Source organism: Centroberyx affinis, unplaced genomic scaffold (genome assembly GCF_046629955.1).
Source record: "Centroberyx affinis isolate AG114_WGS23_722 - 3 ecotype Tasmania unplaced genomic scaffold, CSIRO-AGI_Caff_v1 ptg007515l_1, whole genome shotgun sequence".
Classification (NCBI taxonomy): Eukaryota; Metazoa; Chordata; class Actinopteri; order Beryciformes; family Berycidae; genus Centroberyx; species Centroberyx affinis.
The window spans coordinates 294,150-314,972 of record NW_027283791.1 but is presented as its reverse complement, the minus strand read 5'-3'; the positions used below and the strand labels follow the sequence as shown (position 1 = coordinate 314,972).

At 42.8% G+C, this 20,823-nt stretch overlaps 1 protein-coding gene across 1 annotated transcript in view; it reads right to left on the bottom strand.

Moving 5' to 3' along the window:
• Nucleotides 1-281: 281 nt before the first annotated feature.
• The window catches only part of LOC139639642 (FRAS1-related extracellular matrix protein 2-like), a gene marked incomplete at its 3' end in the record, with an annotated part of 32,838 nt that continues 12,296 nt past the window's right edge, over nucleotides 282-20,823 (bottom strand). Inside the window, 4 exon segments of the mRNA XM_071513784.1 lie at nucleotides 282-469; nucleotides 2,960-3,085; nucleotides 7,229-7,459; nucleotides 12,709-12,855. Of these exon segments, the coding sequence (XP_071369885.1) occupies nucleotides 282-469; nucleotides 2,960-3,085; nucleotides 7,229-7,459; nucleotides 12,709-12,855 (692 nt within the window).

The following is a 20,823-nucleotide window of genomic DNA, read 5'->3' as shown; positions in this document are numbered from 1 at the left end:
ACTTTCAATCTAAGTCATTTACATAAACACAAGATCTTTTGTCAAGACTTGAGAAACCTTTTCAAGTCATCGATGTACAAGTCAAAGTCGAGTCCCAAGTCACCAGAACCCAAGTCAAATCCAGTCTCAAGTCTTCTCTTCATGCATCAATTCAAGTCGAGCTGTTAAAACTGTGACTTAAGTCTCACTCGAGTCCAAGTCATGTGACTCGAGGCTCCACCTCTGATAGATACGTACATAACATCAATAAACATTCCCAGTAGAGCTGCAGGATGCCTTACCATCGTCCATATCGACGTGACGTTGAAGCTCTCCTCCCCCTCGTACAGAGAGTCGTCGATGATGACCACGCGGCACTGCTTCTCCCTCTCCCCCTTGTCGAAGCGAAGGACGCTGCCGTGTTCCTCGGGACGGGAGATGAAGTCCGAGTAAGAGAGGACCGTGGTGGGAACCGTCCCAGTGGCCGAACCTGTAGGAGAGCCGGCAAGGAGGAGAGGGGGGGGACAGTAAAAGGGAAGAGTTTGATGAATAATCGAAAGATACCCACCGTTTGAAAAAAAGTGACAGCTACTCTCTTCCAAGATGACTGATAACACGGCATTAAAGCAAATCAGGGTGTTTTTTTAAGTAGATAAAACTGTTTTTCAGACAGGATCCTTTTTTATTAATAATACTGAATGATCCACTTCAGGTTTTGTTTTTTTCTCTCAAAATAGATACGGTATGCTGCATTTGGAGTAGAAATATATTCATGTTCAGTTGAGCAGAGCGGTGGTTATAATTGTCTGAGTGGCAGAATTTGATGGGAAAAGCGGTGTGATGAAGAGTGTAGACAATTTGGAGTGCGAGTGGGTTGAACACATCAAATTTGAAACAAGTAAACATGTCGTTTCCCACGAATGATGCAGGCAGCCTTTGGGACAATCGGTAACAAGATGCATCATCCCTCCAAGTTTAATCAAAATGAGACGTTTAAAAGTTTGAAACACAGAGCCAAAACAGAGTCGAAAATCATCCCTCTGAATTTCGTCAAAATCGCACCAATGGTTTGTGAAATATCATGTTTCAGGTTAAAATTTCATTACAGCGCCCTCACCAGGCCAGTCACTGTAATGCTTTCAACGCAAGAACGCAGTGCAAAATGCATCGTCCCTCCAAGTTTTGCCAATTTGGACCAGTGCTGTAGCCATTATGGCCTTTCAAAGTTTGAGCATTTTGACCTTTAATTATAGCGCCCTCATTAGGCCAATCACTGTAATTCTTTAAATGCCAGAAGCCGGCACCAAAATGCATCATCCTTCCAGGTTCCGTCAAAACTGGACCAGCGATGTCTGAGAGATCACATTTGAGGGAAAATGTTTGACCTTTAATTACAGCCTTGCCATTAGGCCAAGTAGTATAATTTTTTAAACGCTGGAACACAGGGAGAAGCATGGCCGTACCCACCATTGAGGTCACCGAGGTGTATATGATAACAGTCATGAAATAACTGCCTAAAAATAACTTTACTTTAGTGCGGCAAAGATATTGTACAACGCCAAGATTACGACTTGCTCATCTGATCACCGTCATCCTGTACTCAACACGGTGGTTCTTTGATTATGTCAACATAGTATAGGGAACAACTTGAGGAAACCCGACAGGCAGCTGAATCCATGCGAAGCGTGATAGAGGTAACTAGAGAATTTTACTAGTGGACTGCTTGTAGTTCAATGTCATTCATCCCCAGCCAGACATCATCTGACGAATAGCTCCTGTGCAGTCCCGCTCCGTTAAACAGTGGCCATATCCATCATGATGCCTGCTAGTGAATTAACTAGCTAGCTAGCCAGCTAACTTAGCTGGCTAGCTTAGCTGGCCAGGTAATTACAGTGGTCTGGTAATTACAGTGGAACCTATAGGCTCAATTTAACAACAACACAAACACCTAGCATAATTATAGTGTAATATAGTATTATTGTATAAATATATTATTGTATAACATACATTTTGCTTATGCTAGATAATCTTTGAAACATTACTTATTTAAGGCCATTCATGTTTGGAATATATGACGGTGTATTGTCAACAATCAACATTCATGTAGGCTAATTCATGTCATTTCAGTGAGTCTACATGGACATGGTTGAACCCTGACAAAACACTGCCCTCTCCATGGATAATCAACACACACACACACACACATACAAAATCAACCTATTGCTCCCATATTTGGTCATGATTAGATTTCAATGGTCTCTGTAGTGTGAATTTCCCTTTACTTGAACATTTTAATAAAACATCGTCAACATTAATTTTCAGATGTTTTGTGATCATTTTAGCCTCTTCTGTATTTCCAGTTTGTAGTGTGGATCATTCATTGCAACATTTAACCTGATTCTCATGTATTACTGCTTGACATATCATTTATGCTACTGTCAAAATTCTACTAGTGATGTCTGAGATATGACCGGAGATATCACGTTTGACAGATGACAAGAAAATCAGATACACACTAAAGGGCTTCTCAAACAAATATCCATAAAAAAAAAAAAATAATAATTTTGACACCATACCTGAATAAAACTTTCATTTCCATTTGTACCGTGAGACTGAAGTCTTGTCCAATACATTGAGATTGTATCGGCAGTACAGACTGGCCTTATCGACATGTCATTTTTCATGATTTCTTTAGTTTTTTTTACTATGTGTATATCTTTGTTTTTTGTTGTGGGGTTTTTTGCATTGATGCTCACGCTATTGGCATAAGCGCAATTATTTAATTATGATAATTTAAGTTGAAAACCTAAAAAAAAGAAATGGTTTAAAAAAAAATTTGACAGATGGACGGACTAACAACCCTAACCTTGACCCAGTTCATTGCGTGGGCGGCGATTAAATAACATCTACAATATGACCAGCGGCAAAGCCAGCAGGCAGGCGGATGAGGATTATTCAGTGAAAAAAGGCCAGTCAGTACCCTGCTGTGTGTAGCAGACCACCATGAGCTCCTGGCTGGCGTCTCCGCTCCTGTGCACCGGGACGAACAGCTCTCCCACATCCTCCTCCACCGAGAAGCTCTGCTGAGGGAAGAACACTGTCGACTCTGGTTGGGAGAGAAGAGAAACGTGGGGGGGGGGGAAAAGGGAAAAAAGGTTACGATATGTATAGAAATCTGCAAAAAAACAGTACAAAAAAAAAACATTAGCCCAGCAAGGACTTGAGGCTTTTGTTCCGACTCTGTATTAGTGGACCGCAGCTAACATTTCTTTTCTTTTTCTTTTTTTTCCCCCTCCGATTTGTTGAAGTGGTGGTCCTGCGGTGGGCTTATTCATATTCAAAAATAACCCTCCATCATATTTATTTATTTATTTTTTTTTCATTTGACGCAATCGGAGGTGCTCTTCAAAGAGACCCCTCTCAAAGTTTTTCTTGCTGCCTGGCGTGTCGCAGGCAATTACACACGCCGGCCTCTCAGCTCAGCCCACAGAGTGAGTCAGCTGGGAGTTTCACACATCGACTCCTCTAGGCACACAGGGGTCAGTGTGGGTGTCAACGCCCGGCCCATCTCCCTCATTCCTCTCCCTTGTTTCTCTCTTTCTCTCTCTGTCCCTCTCCCTCTCTCTCTCTCTCTGTGTCTCTGAGAGGAGTTTGTGATTGAGAGAGAGGGTTAGAGCCAGTGAAAGCATCATCTATCAAAGCTAAGAACTCAGTGGCGTTATAGAAACAATAAATGCTGGAGCTATTTTCCACAGACGCATGGGGACCAATAAAAATACTAACAGAGTGGACTGAGTATTACTTCGTCCCAGATCCCTCTCTCTCTCTGTCTCTGTCATTCTCTCACTCACCCCCCCCCCTCTCTCTCTCTGAGTGAGTGAATGAGTGAGTGTGTGAATGAGTGAATGAGCGGGTGAGGGAGTGACCTAGTGAGTGAGTGACTGTGTGAATGAATGAGTGAGTGACTGTGTGAGTGAGTGAGTGAGTGAGTGAGTGTGTGAATGAGTGTGTGAGTGAGTGAGTGAGCGGGTAAATGAGTGTGTGAGTAAGTGAGTGTGTGAATGAGTGTGTGAGTGAGTGAGTGAGCGAGTGAGTGTGTGAATGAGTGAGTGAGTGAATGAGTGTGTGAGTGAGTGTGTGAATGAGTGTGTGAGAGTGAGTGTGTGAGTGAGTGAGTGAGTGAGAGTGAACGAGTGTGTGAGTGAATGAGTGAGTAAGTTAGTGAGTGAGTGAATGAGTGAGCGAGTGAGTGAGCGTGTGATTGAGTGAGTGAGCGAGTGAGTGTGTGAATGAGTGAGTGAGCAAGAGAATAAGAAAGATGGCAATTTCGAGAGTTGCGTGAAAGAGAGCTAGAGCGTGAAAAATCAGCAGAACCCAGACCAGATCTTTAATTCAACATCGAGCGTCAAAAGAGTTCAGCACCTGAGCTGACTCTTCAGTATGAAGTCATCACCATAAGACAATCTTACGCACCGCAGGGGGTTCAAACATTCCCTCCTCTTACAGTAACGCTCCCTAAATCGTTCTCTCTCCTCCCAATCTTCTCTCCTCTCCTCCATTTCTCTTTTCTGTCGCTGGCCACAATCTGTCACTCCCCAGGGGGGTACAGGGACTCGCAGCATGGGATGAGGGTCAGCTGCTAGCTTATTCCACACACACACACACACACACACACACACACACACACACGACTCCTTTCTACTTCCTGCCGCTATACATCCTGAGATTTTCTTCTCTTCTCTTCTCTCTCTCTCCACACATATACCACACCTCGTTTCCTCACAGTTGTCTCACTTTTCTCCTGACACTTCACTCTTCTGCACTCTTCTAAATCCACTCAAGATTTAGAAAACCAAACTTTCAGCCAAGTGGGTCAAGTTCACCTCCCGGAAGAAAACAGTAATTTTAAACATTCATGGGAAAAAAGACATTCGTTTACAGATGGTGTAAAAACAGCAACCACTTGCACCTAATCTTGATCCTGTCTTGCCAAAAAAATAAAAATCGGTTTGGCTTTCATTTCTATGCCTGGCACTTCTCTATTATTGATGATTCATGAATATTGAATGGTCATAGGGATATATCTTTTTTTTTACATCTACTGTCTGGTTGTTGTTTTTATCGTTTTGTGCATTTCACTCATTACCAATTGCTTATAATGCTGGTGAAGTCTGGATATGAGCGTCAGCTAAATGCCTAAAATATAACTGTAAATGCATATGCAAAAGCGAAAACAGCTTCTAGAGATAACACTCCTGATTGAAGTGGGTGGCACTCTGCATAACCTTTTTAGTATCCACAAGGCAATCTGCACAACGCTTCTACTAACCACAACACAGTGTCACAGTTCACCGCAACAGCAACCGCAGAGCAGATAGGCACTCAGTCTGAATCGACCTGCCCTTATATTAGGCTAGAGAGTTTACAACCTAACGGAGACGGAGCGCTCATAATTACAGAGGAATGTGCTTGACTGGAACGGGCCTTGTGGCTCTGGAGAAAAACACTAAAGGCATTACACTCAGAGAGAAAACTGCTCTTCATCATTTTGTGGAGTGACCTTGGCACAAAATGCATTAGAGTAACAGCTACGCCAATATATAGTGTCCTCGCCGTAGAAGAAACAAGAAAAATATCACTGACTAAAGCTAAACCCCGGAGCTGCTGGTGGCAAATAGTCAGTCAAATAACAGGCTCCCACCTCCTTCATCATTAGTCAATATTTTGCATGCTTTATATATGAAAGAGAGTCTTGTGCGGGAGCTATCACGCATGGTGTTCTTGTAATTAAACAGAGTTTGTCTGCTGTAGCATAAAGAGTGGGCTAGCCACAGGCGAACACGCTGAAGGACAAACCCACTCTTCATTATTAATCAAAGTAGCAGTAGGCTAATACAGAGGGGTGGTGCTGGGTACGCGTCCAAACGACTGAAGGAAAAATTAAAATTGAAAACAAAAACAAAACAATACAGAACAGCTTCAGGCGTCCACACAGACAAACAGAGTGTGTCCAGAACAAACTTAGCTTGTTATGCTTTCCTTAATTCTGGGGACACTTTCTGCATTGCCCCCCCCCTAAAGTTGGTATTAGCCTCGCTGACCTATCCTCTGAGGAGGGAATCTCCAGGCTAACCAGAACACCACACAAAGCCAGTTTTCATCATTAGAGAGAGAAGCTAGTGTACAGCTAACGCCACAGACACAGCTAAAGCTTCTCTGGCCCATTAGAGTACAGAGTGGCGCATCTCTGTCACATTAGACAATCCCAGGAGATGACAGAAAACAAACCAGCCCCTGCCCTCCACACACACCATAATTAACCCACAGGGGAGGATAGATTGAGGAGGGAGAGAGAGAGGTAGATAGAGAAAAAGAGAGAGAGAGAGAGAGAGAGAGATCAAGAAATAGAGGAAGAGAGGGAGAAAGGGTAAAGAGTGGGGGGCAGAGACTGAGATGAGAGAGAGAGAGAGAGAGAGAGAGAGATGAGAGTCGCTGTTGTACGTCACTTTAATGGAAGCCTCAGTGTTTCCATCTTTGTCGCACATCTATAATTACTTAAAAGTTCTACTGAGGAGGCCAGTAATGAATACAAAAAAGCCCATGAAAAAAAACAACAACAAAAAAAAACAGAATGAAAGCTATTTAAAAGCTGAAGAGTAAATCTACTCTAGTTTGTTGCATTACTAAATATTCCATTAACTGTTCAATTTAGCGGGAAGGACACAAAGACCAAAGGAGAGTGAAAATGGTAGATTAGGATCTATTTAAGAGAGAAAGTGAAAGAGTGAAGTTTCCCAGTGTGTGTGTGTGTGTGTGTTAGGGTTAGGGTTAGTGAACACTGAAACACCACTGAGACATCAGTTGACATTAAATGTCTCAATTGAAATCAATTCTGATGAAATTCTTTTAGGAGGGTTAGCAGCTCATTCAGGCAGCAGGGAGACCCATCACTTCTATTCACTGGCAGCAAAACTGTGGGATACATTAGGCTTTTAAATTAAGAATTAATTAACAAAAAGCATAATTGAACTATTAAATGAATTAATGAAATGTGCCTGTTTTTATGTAGTTGTCAGAGAGGAACCTCCATCATATCAGCAGTGAATGACATGACTGGGCCAGTATCTGATATTCAATAAAAGGCCAATATCTGCTCGATAAATCAGTCGATCCCTAGTATCCGTGTGTGTGTGTGTGTGTGTGTGGGTGTGTGTGTGTGTGCCGTTATGTGTCCATGACCAGTACTAACCGTCACTGGGGTCGAGGATCTCCACTGTGGCTGTGGCTGGGAATTCCAGTGCTCCCATAACAGGCTCAGACAGCAGGATCTGGAAGGTCTCCGACTGCTCGTACATCCCGTCGGTCAGGATCCGCACCCGCCACGTGGCCCCGGTCTGTCCCGGGTTGAACTGCACCTGCCTCTGGGACTTCCCCTTGAAATCCTGATCCTTCTCTGCGCTGCCATCCTGGGTACCAATGCCTGAGAGACACAGACAGAGAGAGAGAGAGAGAGAAAGAGAGAGAGAGAGAGAGGGAGGGAGAGCAGACAGACAGACAGGGGGAAAAACAGACAGACGGGAAGATGGAGGTGGAGAAAAGAAACAACAGAGAGCGACCAGGAAAAGGTGACAGGCAGGAGAGGGAAACAGATGAAAACAGATTAGATATTCACACGCGTTAATGTGGTTCAGAGAGTGGTGAGAAAAGGAGCGTCGCATCTATTTTTCTTCACTGAACACTCACAGAGCCTCAGGAATGTGTGAAATGAATTTGTGTCTGAAGCGTTTAAATAAGCATATTCCACCTTACTGAGATGGATTAGCTACCATGGTTGTTCCCCTAAGGTTAGGTGCGTGTGTGTGTGTCTGTGTGTGTGTGTGTTGCCTCCTCTATCTCCTATCTCCTCGAATGTCTCCTATTTCATTTATAATAGCTCTTTCATGTGAATCCACTTAACAGTGATCCATCTAACATTCATACTCATCGATACACCTCTTCAAAGCAGGAGAGCTTACTGTTACCACTGGGTTTCACATCAAAGACACATCAAGGAAACCCAAGTGGCTTAAGCCATACAATAATATATTACATTCTGAAATATGCTATTCATATTCCTTTGTTTGAATTCACAGTGCCACATGAGAACAAGGCTAGTAGCGTCATGCCAGGTTGATGTATGTGGCTGTAAATAAAAAAAGGATTTGTTTCCTTTTCTAGAGTAAGGTACTGAAAAGGCCTGTGCAAACAGGGATGAAGAGGAAGGTGACAAACACATGCAGATGATACCAGATACAGCAGATCATACACAAACAAAGCTGAGAGAGGGGAGAATGCCGTGCAAAAATGTAAGCTGAAAACAATGAGACACACACACCGACATGATCCCACACACACACATAAATACACTCTTAATCAGACGCTCACACTCACTCATGTTTGTATTTCTGTACTTGTGAGGACCTTCATTGACTACATTCATTCCCTAACCCTAACCTTAAAGGGAAAATCTTAACACTTGAATACTCCTTATATATACCTTGCATTCCTGGGCCCATTTTGTTGCTTGGTAGTTTATTTTTCTTATTCCCATGGATAAGTAACCAAACACAGAGGACCTGACATCATGACAAGATATCCCCAGCACAGCTACAATGGAGTTTGATCGCAGAAAGAAAATTCAGCTGGGTAAAACATCAATGGTACACATCAGGTTTTGGTGTCAGTCCCTCCGAATCAAAGAGCGAGGGCTTCTCTCTAGACTCGCCATTTTGCACCGATGTTCAACAATAATACAGGGAGAAATCCATCGTACAAGAGGCAGAGACACCAGTTTCTTCACCGACAGTTGTCTCAATAGACCATCATGCAATGCAGCCTTGCATCTTTGCGGATCTGCCATTGTTGTGAAATTTAACGCCCTTTTTGAAGGCATGTTTGTCATTTGAACAACCTGATTTTTCTGTGTAAGCCTAACCTTAATCCTGAACCCAAGCCCCTTAAAGAAGTGAAGACCAGAAAAATGTCCTCACTTTGGAGAATTTTCCTCATCTTACATGTGGTCCTCATACACACAGAAACGCACAGATGCACAAACATACACACACACACACACACACACACACACACCCATAAGAAAGGAAGTGGTGATCTTTAAAGGGTGAAGTCTTGCTGTGCTCCCTTTGCTGGACTCCCTGGAGGGAGGAGACACGCCCTACCTGGGGTCGCACCGGGTCCCGTCTCAGCAGGGGGGAAGAGATACACCCACCCAAGGGCTTTTGATCTTTGTAGTACTGTTCCAGCAGCGCTACAGGCCCTTCTTGTGCCTTCACACACACACACACACACACACACACACACAAACTCACAGATACAAAGGGGCGCACACACACACCTACACCTACAGTGCATATACAATCTGTTTATAGCTGCACACATCCTCCCTTTTGTACTTTATGTACTTTAGCTCACTATTAAATGGAAATACTGCAGTAAGCCGAGTTTGGCTGGGTGTAAAATATGCTCTAGAATAGCATACAACACTACACTTCACATAAGGTTGTTGAACGTAACAGTGACTGCAGTTGAGTCCATGCTAATTATACCACAGGGGTCAACTTATGTGAAGGCAGCTGAGGCGGAGATCTGTACACGAGAGGTTCAGCTCTACAACTGTTTCTGTTCTCTCCTGGCCTCAGAAGATTATTTTCGCATCTATTCAGCTTGTGAACAGCTGTAATGAGCCTGGCATACAGCCCACAGGCGATGACTTCTCTTAACTTGGCAAAAAAACTACACCTTGTTACCAATCCTCCATCTATCTCTCAGAGCAAGGACAGACGAGGAAAAGGCAGCGCGATGAATGAAGGAGGAAAAACAAAACGCAATGAATGAAAGCAAACAGAAGGGGGGAAAAAAGACTATTCAAAGAGAGGGCCTTGACTTATGTAAGGAATAAGAAAGAAGAATGACAATTCAATCACATCTTGCTTTCCCATCGGGTTTCTCATACGTATACTCATATACAGCACGGAAGAGAGGAGAGAAGAGAAGAGGACAGAAGAGAAAAGAGGAGAGGAGAGGAGAGGAGAAAAAGGAAAGGAAAGGAAAGAAAAGGAAAGGAGAGGGGAGGAGAGGAGAGGAGAGAACAGCATGGGAGGAAGGTGTGACAAAGCATGAGAAAGATGGAGGGGAAACAGGAGAGAGATGCGTGGCGAGGGGTAGGAACCAAATACAGGATGCACACCGGGAAGTGAGAAAATAAAGACAGCGAAAGAACAAACATAGTGAATGAACGCTGCATCAGAGACAGAGAAGAGAGCAGAAGGAGAAGGTGGGTATAAGATGACTGACAACTGGAGGGTGGGTGGAGGAAGAATACAAGTCGCGCCCTATGGCAGATCCAGGGCTACGAGGCAGTAAGGGAGCAGGGGAGAGAAGAAGAGAGCCGCCATCTTTGAAGAGGAGAAGCAAGGTAGGAGCGAAAAGGACCAAACACTCTTCGGGGGAAAAGGTGTGGAAAGATTGTGGATTAAAGAAAAAGAAAGTGAGAAGGGTTAAGTGGATGACAAGTCAGTGGGATGGTGTCACAGGAGACATTCTGAGAAGAAGAAAAAAACAGCAGAAACGGAAAAGTCAGAGAAAAGCTAGGCAAGTGACAGACTACAGAAGAGGATTAGAAAAGAAACAGCAGGTGAGGAAGAGGGCACTCACCCATGAAGAATCAAGTTTAAGGACGATATCTCAGTCTCATAGCTGCAAGGGTAGGATTTTTTTTTTTGCAAAAAGTGAGAAAGTTAAGAAAGCTTGAAAAACAGTAACATCAGAATCCAATCTAAGTCCCAGGCTCGTATATGCGAGGCCGTTTCTTCTGAACTCTGCATTGCGGGGGCATCTTTGAACCTGGTTCTCGTCGGCGCACCCCTCCCCTCCCCCCCACCCCACCCCACCCCACCCCCGACCTGCTCTACCTGAACGGCCTGTTGTGATGGAGCGTGTAGAACAGCTCTCCACCACTGTTGCCTGGCACCAGACCAGCTTTCATCAGCTCTAACCCTCGCAACTGGAGCGAGCTTCTGACAGTATCTCAGTATCTATCCTTCTATTCTCCATTCATTCATTCATTCAATCCTCCTCTACAGGGAACCTGCTGGTTTCAGAAAGCTAAATTTACGACTTTTTAAGACCTTTTAAATGGTTTTAATGTTAACATAAATATGTCACAACCAGCCTCTTTCTGATCCAATATAGCCAATTAAAGTTCTGAAACGCACAGTGTCTATCTATCTCTATTTATTACTGGTTCTTTCACTCTATTTTACCATTCATCAGCCCAGCAATTTGAAATCAATGAAAGTGATTAGTCTTTCATCAGTGTCTGGTTCTTCTGTTATCCTTTGTTACTCTACACTAAGATCAAGTTTCATCATTATAGCCTGACACATACGTACACACACACACACACACACACACACACGTTTATGTTTGTGTGAAGATACAAGGTATTGTAAGTCTGCCACAATGGTGCGAGATCCTATTTTTTCTTAAAGGTAACAAGTCAAGATTCATCCTCCTTGCTCTAAATCATGTATCTATATGCATAAAAGACATGTTGGTTATCCTGTGTGAGTGTGTGTGAGTGTGAGTGTGTGTGTGTGTGTGTGTGTGTGTGTGTGTGTGGTCAGAGATAACCAGGTGCTCACACACCAACTGTGCAGAGAGATGAGAGTCAGGGCGCAAGCTTTCATGTGTGCCCCAGAGATGCACTCAAAACCTTCCCGTGAGGGAACACACACACACATACACACACACACACACACACACACACACACACACACACACACACACACACAGGTAGATAAATCGGGGGGCTTACAGCAGATGCTGCTATGGAGTGACGCTAACACCTGAGCCAGCCAGCGATTAATAGGGATCAGAATGATGATGATGAGAGGTGGGAGAGAGTAAAAGCTGCTTATAGCCATTTCTTCTCCCAGAGCAAACATGACGAGGCGATGATGAAAGCAGCAAGCTGCCCCAATGTTTTTACTTGCATTATGAAAAATTAAAGCATAAGCAATTGAAACACGTGGGTCTGTGGGTGATTAAGTGTGCAGCAAAAATGCTTTTCATTGACTGTGTTTTCCTGCATTGTGCTGGTTCATGAAAGAGTTACAGCTATGCAGAGGGCAGCATACACTTAACACCTTACATCCATCTCATCTTGCCTCTTCACACTTACAGTAAAAATACACAACTAAAATAGCTCAAGGCCAAACAAAAAAAATACGGCGGCTTAACTTCCATGCCAATTGACAACATTATTTTCTGTGCCTTTGTACTTTTTGTACGCTAAAAATACAAATGAGAGAAAAAACCCCCCAAAAGTTAATAGTAATGTAAAGGGATGAAAGCAAAGAAATTCATCGTACAAAGGAGACAGAAAAAGGACGATTGACAGTTTGGCAGACAGAAAAACAGATCGAAAACAGAGAGATCTCTCCCAGGTAGCCCCCTTTGTTTCTGAACAACCCCAGGAAGACAAACAGACAGACAGACAGACAGACTGATTGACAGGCGGACTGACCAATGAAAGAGATCTCTCCCAGGTAGCCCCCTTTGTTTCTGAACAACCCCAAGAAGACAAATATACACACATACATACATTCAGACAGACAGACAGACAGACAGACAGACAGACAGACAGACAGACTGATTGACAGGCGGACTGACCAATGAAAGAGGTCTCTCCCAGGTAGCCTCTGCGTCGGAGCACCACCTCCAGGAACTTGTCCTCCTCGTCCACCACATAGTACTCCCTCTCCAGCGAGATCCAGGCCCAGTCTAGACGGAACTGCTGCCCCTTCAGCTTGTTCCCACCTGGACAAAATACACAGGAACACACACGATGACCAAATGGAGCGGTATTAGTAAAGTCGCAATGAAACAGCGTTTTGAGAACATCTTGCTTCCTTAAGGTGATGTATTTCCTGTTGAAACGGGATGGTGGGGCGGGACATAACGCAGGGAGGGATCATTAAAAAGTGTAAACCAATGGGAAATCAGTTAGGGAGGGAAAGCCAGTTTTATTTGATGGGAAAGGCGGAAGGGTGGGATTGGTTGGAATTTGTATGTCTTATGTATTTTATATTTTCTGTTTTCCAGGAAGTGACAGTTATAGCATTTTGATAGAAAAATTTAAATTAATAAATTTTTATAAATTATCAAAGAGGTGTATGGTATGATGATTAGAATGAGCTGAAAAGGTGAAAAAGTTATTTTTCTTTTCAGTGTGACTGATGTTGATAAAAGGATTCTTTGCAGCATTTTTACTTTAGCACTCATGTTGTTTTCATGTGAGGTGGTTTCATTAAATCAAAAGTCTCTTACCAGTGGTTTAGTATTTTAAGTACACACTGGCCTCTCTAAATAAATAAATTTAGTGCTGCTTAAATAATTCTATGCAAGTGAGGGTGTACTGCCTAACATCTAAGATCTCTGTGGAAATATGCATGTGTTGGGGTGGGTCTGTGTCTATTTATTTCTTCGATTTAACTACCAAATCCCACAGTTAATGTTCTATAAAAACTGGAAAGGAAAATACGGAAGAGAAATTCTGTGACCCAAGGGGGCAATTAAAACTGTAATGGAAAAAAATGTGTTTTAATTATTTTCAGTAAGCAGTCCAAAAGTCCACACAACATCTGCTACAGAATATGTATGGATTCAGAAGAAAAAAACGCCATCACGCTATCTTCCCATATCTAACAGTCAACCCATGGACTCTATGATCAGATTAAATTTTTTCTGTCGCAAAAGTTATTCTCTTTCTCTTCTCCCTGCCTCTACAAAAATAGAACAGCATCCCGAGGATCTGAGCCTGACAGCCAATGAGTATTATTGAGGATGGGTTTGCAGAGTAAATGGCCGTGTTGGCGCTGGGCTAATAGGACCGCTCTATAGCTGTCACTTCAACAAGCAGACAGGAAGGATGCTGCTTTGTGTGGCTAAATTACCCACCTACAGCGGGAGAAAAGGATGGAGCGATGCAGCCATGAATGGAAATAATGAGAGAGAAAACATTGTGAAAAACCAGAATAAAAGGAGTGGAGGAGGGGGCTGTTTTCTTGTTGCTTTTGAGGTGATGAACAATGCCCAGCTATGCCTGGAATTCCTGTGAGAGTTAAACTAGACGTGCCTGAGCGCATGGGTGTGTGTGTGTGCAGGTCTGTGTGTGTGTGGGTTTGTGTATCTGTGTGCCATATGTGATGGTGTGTGTCATGTTAACAGAGGGAAGACAGAGCTGGGATTGCTTGTGCAAGTGTTATGTGAAGGCTATCACAAAATAAGTCTAATTCAGCTCTATGGAGGATGATTTCAAAGCTGTTTATTTTATTTTTCTCTCGTCAGCACGTGAAGGTTTTTCTCCTTCTTAGAGGCTGTAGCAATAAGACTGATAAAAGCACATTATTTCGGAGCTGCTTTGACTAAGTGCAGCACTTCACCTCCAACATCACAGAAGTCACATAGGGCGGCAGGGTGGAAAACTGTCCTTGATTCCCCCGCTTTTCTGCAGCTGACCCTCCACTCTGACAACAGGGGAAAAGAGAATTCTCCTACGGCGATCCCTAAAGTACACATAGTAGGGCTGACGCACACACACCAACACACACACATTCACTTCCAAGCCCCCTATGAGGATGAACCTCTAATGTGTTATGCCAGGATGGTGCTAAAACGCAGCAGAGGTGAAAAGTTCAGTGTGACAGCGCTTTCCACCTAGGCAGACATAGCTACAACATGTTGAGGTGGGGAGACAGCTAATATAAATAAATCAGCACTCATTTACCCTCAGAAAGCCCAAAGGCCAAGTTCAAACCCCACTTAGTGGGTGCAAATACAAAAAAACACACACATAGCTACACACACGTACAGACGCACAACTCAGCTCTTCAATTTCAACTTTTCTGCAACCTTGACTTTCATCTCAAGTCTCTGACGGTAAGTGCAGCATAAGCAGCCTGGATTCTCAGTGTGTGTCTGTGTTTGTCTGTGTGTGTGTGTGTGTGTGTGTGTTTGTGTGTGTATCAGTCTCACTATATGACCTCACGCTGGCGGTGAGGAGCTGTGCTCAGACAAAAGCGCTTTGAGTCAGTGTGCTTCAAACCGTCTTATTCCTGCAGCCTTTAGGAAGGATAAAAGACCTCTCACATGTGCTGACCATACAGAAAAGCAGCTTTGAAATCATCCTCAATAGAGCTAAATTCACTTCACAGCCTTTCTCAAAGGTTTTCCTCCACAAAAAGTCACTAGAAAATTTTTTTGAACCAATTAAGGATCATAGTTTCTGTACGCCGAATTTCAAGGATCAGGGCACGCCGAGGAATCTGCAGAGAGAAACTTTGATGCTGGAGTTTTGATGATAGCTTGTGATGTAGAAATCACCACTCCACAGGATACTCATCGACAGCTGTCCACTCACAACAGAGACTCTATTCTGTTTTACTTAAATCTGTTTTTCTTCACATCCTAAAATAAGTGATAAGTGATGTGTGATCGGATGAGTGAAGTGCATGCGAAATTTCTCGTTTAAAGTCAGCAGAGCCAGTTGTTTATAATGACAAAGTGCAAAAATCAAATGGCATGTACACATAATACACAGTAAGAACTCTCTTTCATTAAAATCCTTGTCCTGTCGGCTGCTCTGAAAAAGCTCATGGCCCTAAGTTTGTGGAAAACGCTGGGACTCTTGTGTTCTGGGACCTCCTGATGTCCGCAATATCTGAACACCGATGACGCTTATCTGGTTCTTTATTACTTTATCTACTACCATACACTCCCAAATGTCCTATAGTAGTCAGGTTATCAACAAACAAGTTGAAAGTCATAATGGTTGAGAGAAAAAGAAACATTGAATAACAGGCAAGGGAACAAGAAATATGTCAGACCATCAGAAATACTGGCCATTAAATGCTATTTCTTAGATTAAAACAGAAACAACTCTATAATTGTCATATGGTTAGACATTTTCCTGTTTGTCTTGGATTAGATAATGACACTCATCCAATAACCAAAAGCATTGCGGGTTTCTCTTAGCACAAAGCCAGAAACACCATTATCACACCCACCCACCAAACACCACAGCCACCACTATTACAGGCTACTGTGTGTGTGCAGAGTATTTTAATCTAGTTTCTGTTGTATATGTCTGTATGTCACCTGGCTTCAAAATGAATTTCCCTCTTGGGACAATAAAGGAACCAAGCTGAACTTGTCAGTTTCACACGCTTAAAACATAATTTTAGTCCAATGATGACAACCACTTAGCATAACCATCAACATTCAACGTGCATCCTGACAGCAACTATGATCTCAATATGGTCACATGAACGCTTTTGTAAATCTTCAAAGTTCTTCAAATCTAAGCTGTGAGAGTGTTCTTCCAAAAGGATAGAGCACAATCCTCCTTTCTCTGAAAATGCTCATTTGCATGTTTTGGGTGTGTGTGTGTGTGTGTGTGTGTGTGTGTGTGTGTGTGTGTGTGTGTGAAATATGTGCAAATGTGTGTGTCTGTGTGTCTCGGTGTGTGTGTGTATGTGTGTGTGTGTGTGTGTGCTTGTGAGTAGTTAGGGAGGTAGTGAAGGGTGGAGAGGGGTTACAAATCTGCCCTCTGCCCTTTCTCTCCCCCTGCATTAGGTCCGCTCTCTTTGTGCTAGACTGTTTATTTTTTTGATAAAAGAGGCTGCTGGTGCATTTAGCAATTATACCCACGAAGCATGCAAGCCCAAATATAATAGAATAAAATGACATTCAAACTAGAATAATTGCTACCAGATGTTTGGATGTAAAATTTCTCCTTTATTTAATCTTTGATTAAAAAATGAATTTGAGATTACGCTTTTAAGAATTTGTGCTTCTTTAACCTTTTTCCACTGCTGTTGCGTATATTAATGTACACTTTTATCACATTCTTTGACATCAGTGGTTGAATGTGGAGTAGAATATCAAAAGATTCAGAAGAAGGTTTAGGTTTGATGCTGACCTTGTTGCTGAGGTTATTATGGTGGATGCTAATTAAGGATCAGTGTTACTGTGTGTGTGTGTGCGTGCGTGCCTATGTCTCAGACAAAGCACCCAAAATCAAAGGAAATTTTGCATTGCAGCACTGTGCCTCCTGCTGTACCTCACATCTATTCTGCTGCTGGCGGTGTGGCCTCTCCATCCACCTTCTGTACTCCTTTGTGCATGAGTCCCCAACTCCCAGTGCAATCGCAAACCAAAACAGCTGCACAACTAACAAACCCAATGATCTCTCACCATGGAGAACTTTAATGAGAAATTGGACTAGGAAATAATTAGTGTATCCACTATTCATTCAGTTGGCAATGTTTTCCTTTTCACAAAGCAGGTAACACACCGAACTGCAACACGCGTTCTACTGAAATAACTGTACTATTTTGGAAGAGCCCACGCAGCACCTATCCGGAGTCAGGAGTGCCACTCTCTATTATTTTGATGGTTGACAAAATACAAACATCTCACCGCCCCTCAGGACGTTTCAGTTCTTTTTTAGTTCACTCTGTGAAATGGATGGAACCAGATGTTTATCCTGACAGGTGTGAAGCAGCCATCAGAATGAAGTGGGGCGAGCGCCTGGGCGTGTGAGCAACTGGTGGCAAAGAGGATTACACAGCGTAGAGGCTTTGGCACTACAGTTCTATGAAGAGAGTGTGTGTGTGTGTGTGTGTGTCCGTGCATATGTTAGGAAGGTCATTTGGGGGTCTGTCAGAAGCAGCTTACAAATAATTCAGTTTGTGTGTGTGTGTGTGTGTGTGTGTGTGTGTGTGTGTGCATTTACACTTTGCCCAAGGCACTGGGCCTGATGGTCGATATCTCCAGAGGTGTGGTGGGATATCAGTGGGCTGGCCTGGAATTCACGGCCCCAGGCAAACACAGGTATTAAGAATCCTGTTCAACCCGAAGACAAATGGAATGTAATGTGTGTGAGGGGTTTTTGTTTTGTGTTGTTTTGTTAATTTGTCATGGTCAACTGAATCGTGACCATCTGGACTGCAGCCCCTGCGTCCTGTGAGCAGCTCAATACGGCCGTAGTTAATTATGTCCCCTCCCTACTGCTTCTGATGCATAACTTGCCAGAGGACTTCCAATTGGACCAAATGAAAGAATGACACACACTGAAAAAAATCTCCATCTTAACAAGTGATTTAGTCTATTATTGAGTCCTAAAATCATAATTTTCTTAAAACAACTGAATAAATCTGCTGATGGGGTTAGATAATTTCACTTGCAATGCAAATCAACTCGTTTCAAGAATTTTGTAGAATCAGGTGTCATTTTATTGATAGTAGTGCAGCGATCTGCATTATTCTGACTTGTTTCAAGGTATTGACGAGTTTTCTCACCCCATTCGCATAAATTTTCTCTCGTTTTAAGAAAAATAAAGACTGAAGACTGAATATGAGTCTAAATTACTTTTTTGCAGTGCATGGACTACTGTTAACAGTGAGTGTCATATGTGTGTGTGCATGTGTGTGTGTCTGTGTGTGCCTGTGGGCGAGAGAAGAAGTCAGGTGTGTACACTGGCACCCCCACCCCACCCCCTAGAGAGATAAAAGTTGCATGCAACAGAATAATGCATTGTTTCCTTCCTATATCCAATATCCACCGGGCATGACAGCGGTACAGGAACACCTTAAGCGGCCTTGCATATGAAACCACAAGAAATTGACATCTGGGGCAGAGAATCCTCACTCCTTTGAAGTTTTTGTGCTACACTTAATAACCCTAAGGTTTTCCACTGATGTCTACAAAGACAGCCATGCTACCCTGGGCATCGCTTAAAGGGAGAAGGCTTGGGGACAAAGAAATGATGGCTGCCTGAAGGTGTGAGTGTGTGTGTCTGTATGAGTGTATGTTTGTGCGTCTGCATGTGTGTGTGTGTGTGTGCGCGCGCGTGCCTGTGTGTGTTTGGAGTGTCAGATGAATGATAACCCCTAAAAGCATTTGTTCTTCTCCTGCAGGATTTCTTTGCGCTCACACAGAGGCAGAGCTCTCATTCCAGACATGCAGCATACCTACAGTACGACTCCAACTCCAGCACCAATCTCCCCTTGCCATCAATATAATATTTAGGGGAGGGATGAGTTTAATGTATCCGAGATGGTTACTGGCACTCCTGAGAGCAGAGTGTATCCCAGCACTGAAACTATAAGCTGCTATTGAAATCTCCAGTTTCTCCTTCTCACTTTTTCTCTGCTCTCATTTCTTCCCTCCACCATCTTTTCCGACTCCTCTGAGCAAAATTTCACTTTGCCCGAGAATGTTCATCTTTACTTCAGCAGGCACACCCTCATACATTCAGGATTTAGGATTTTTCCCCAGATCTCAATTTCTTCATAAGCTCACACAGGCAAAACTACTTCTAGAGAAGTTAAATCAGGATGAAAGAAAACAGGATGAAATAATATTAGGTAGAACTTTCCTAGTGTTTATGTGTTCGATGTGTGATTTTTACGAGGTTTTGAAAATGAAAATAATAAAGTGGAACAGCTCTCCAGAGCAGCCAAGGTCTGTGTCTTCATGTACTCTTACACTGTAATGTGCACTGAAAAATGTACATGTTCTGCCAAAATGAAGTATCACTTTGAGCTGAGATATGTATACCATTAATATATGCATTAAAGATCCATTATGATCCATTAAAAATGAAATTGTAGAAAGCAGAAAGAGTGAGGACAAGAGACAAGCAAAGATAGTAAAAAGGGGGGATGAGAACTTGAAAGAATTGCCACTTTTATTCAAGGAAAACTGTCTCTTTGGTCAAAATCATACTTCAAACAAGATCATCCCTATATTCAGAGATATGGTGATATAGGTGTAAAAGAGGTAAGTGTATGCATTCTATAAGAATGAGTAGGGACAGGGTGAAACTTGCAAGTAATTCATTTACATAACAAATAAATCACAACATATTCGGGGAAAAATATAAGTTTAACCAATTCTGCTTTCGTTTGTTCTTATTCCTGAGATTAGAGGTTGTTTGGTCGTGTTTATGTGTCATGCTCATGCATCAGCTGTCAAGCATAGAAAAATAAAGTACTAAAAATGATTAAAATTATGAAAATGTTTTTGCATCTCTCAACAAGTCTCATCCTCTCATCCCTCCACACATCTCAATACTCTAATGAGATGCAGATCATGGCGAGTGACATTCACAACTGCAGAATGTGCTGTAATCCTACAACAGAGAGATCCATCAGCACAAATACTGACAGTGACGCGCACACACACACATATGCATGCACACACACTCACACTTACACACACACACAAACAAACACAGCGGGCAGGGACAGACAGCGGAAGAGACGGGGAGGGTGTGACATTAAATCCAAATCCTGATGCATAAGAGAGAGTCGACACACACACAGTAAACCAACACATGCTTAGAGATTAGACACTCGCACAATAAACTCTGTGACATGCAAGGGCAAAATATTAGATTTTTACCTCTGGAGGAAAAGAGAACATTGATAGACTGAGAGAGTGACAAAAATAACACAAAAGAAGGAAATATATAATGAACAGAGGTGCTGTGTAGAGCAAAAGAATGGAAAATGAATAAAACACATCCAACAAGATCTAAGACTGACAGTGTGAGAAGGGGGAGATGAAGAGGATAAAGACAGGAGAGTGGGGCCTTGGGAGAAGTGAGTGACAGTAAATTCCTGAATGCAGACAGATAAAGAGAAGCCTCTCTAAAGCCAGGGGACGTGTGTGTGTGTGTGTGTGTGTGTGTGTGTGTGTGTGTGTGTTGTGTCTTGTATC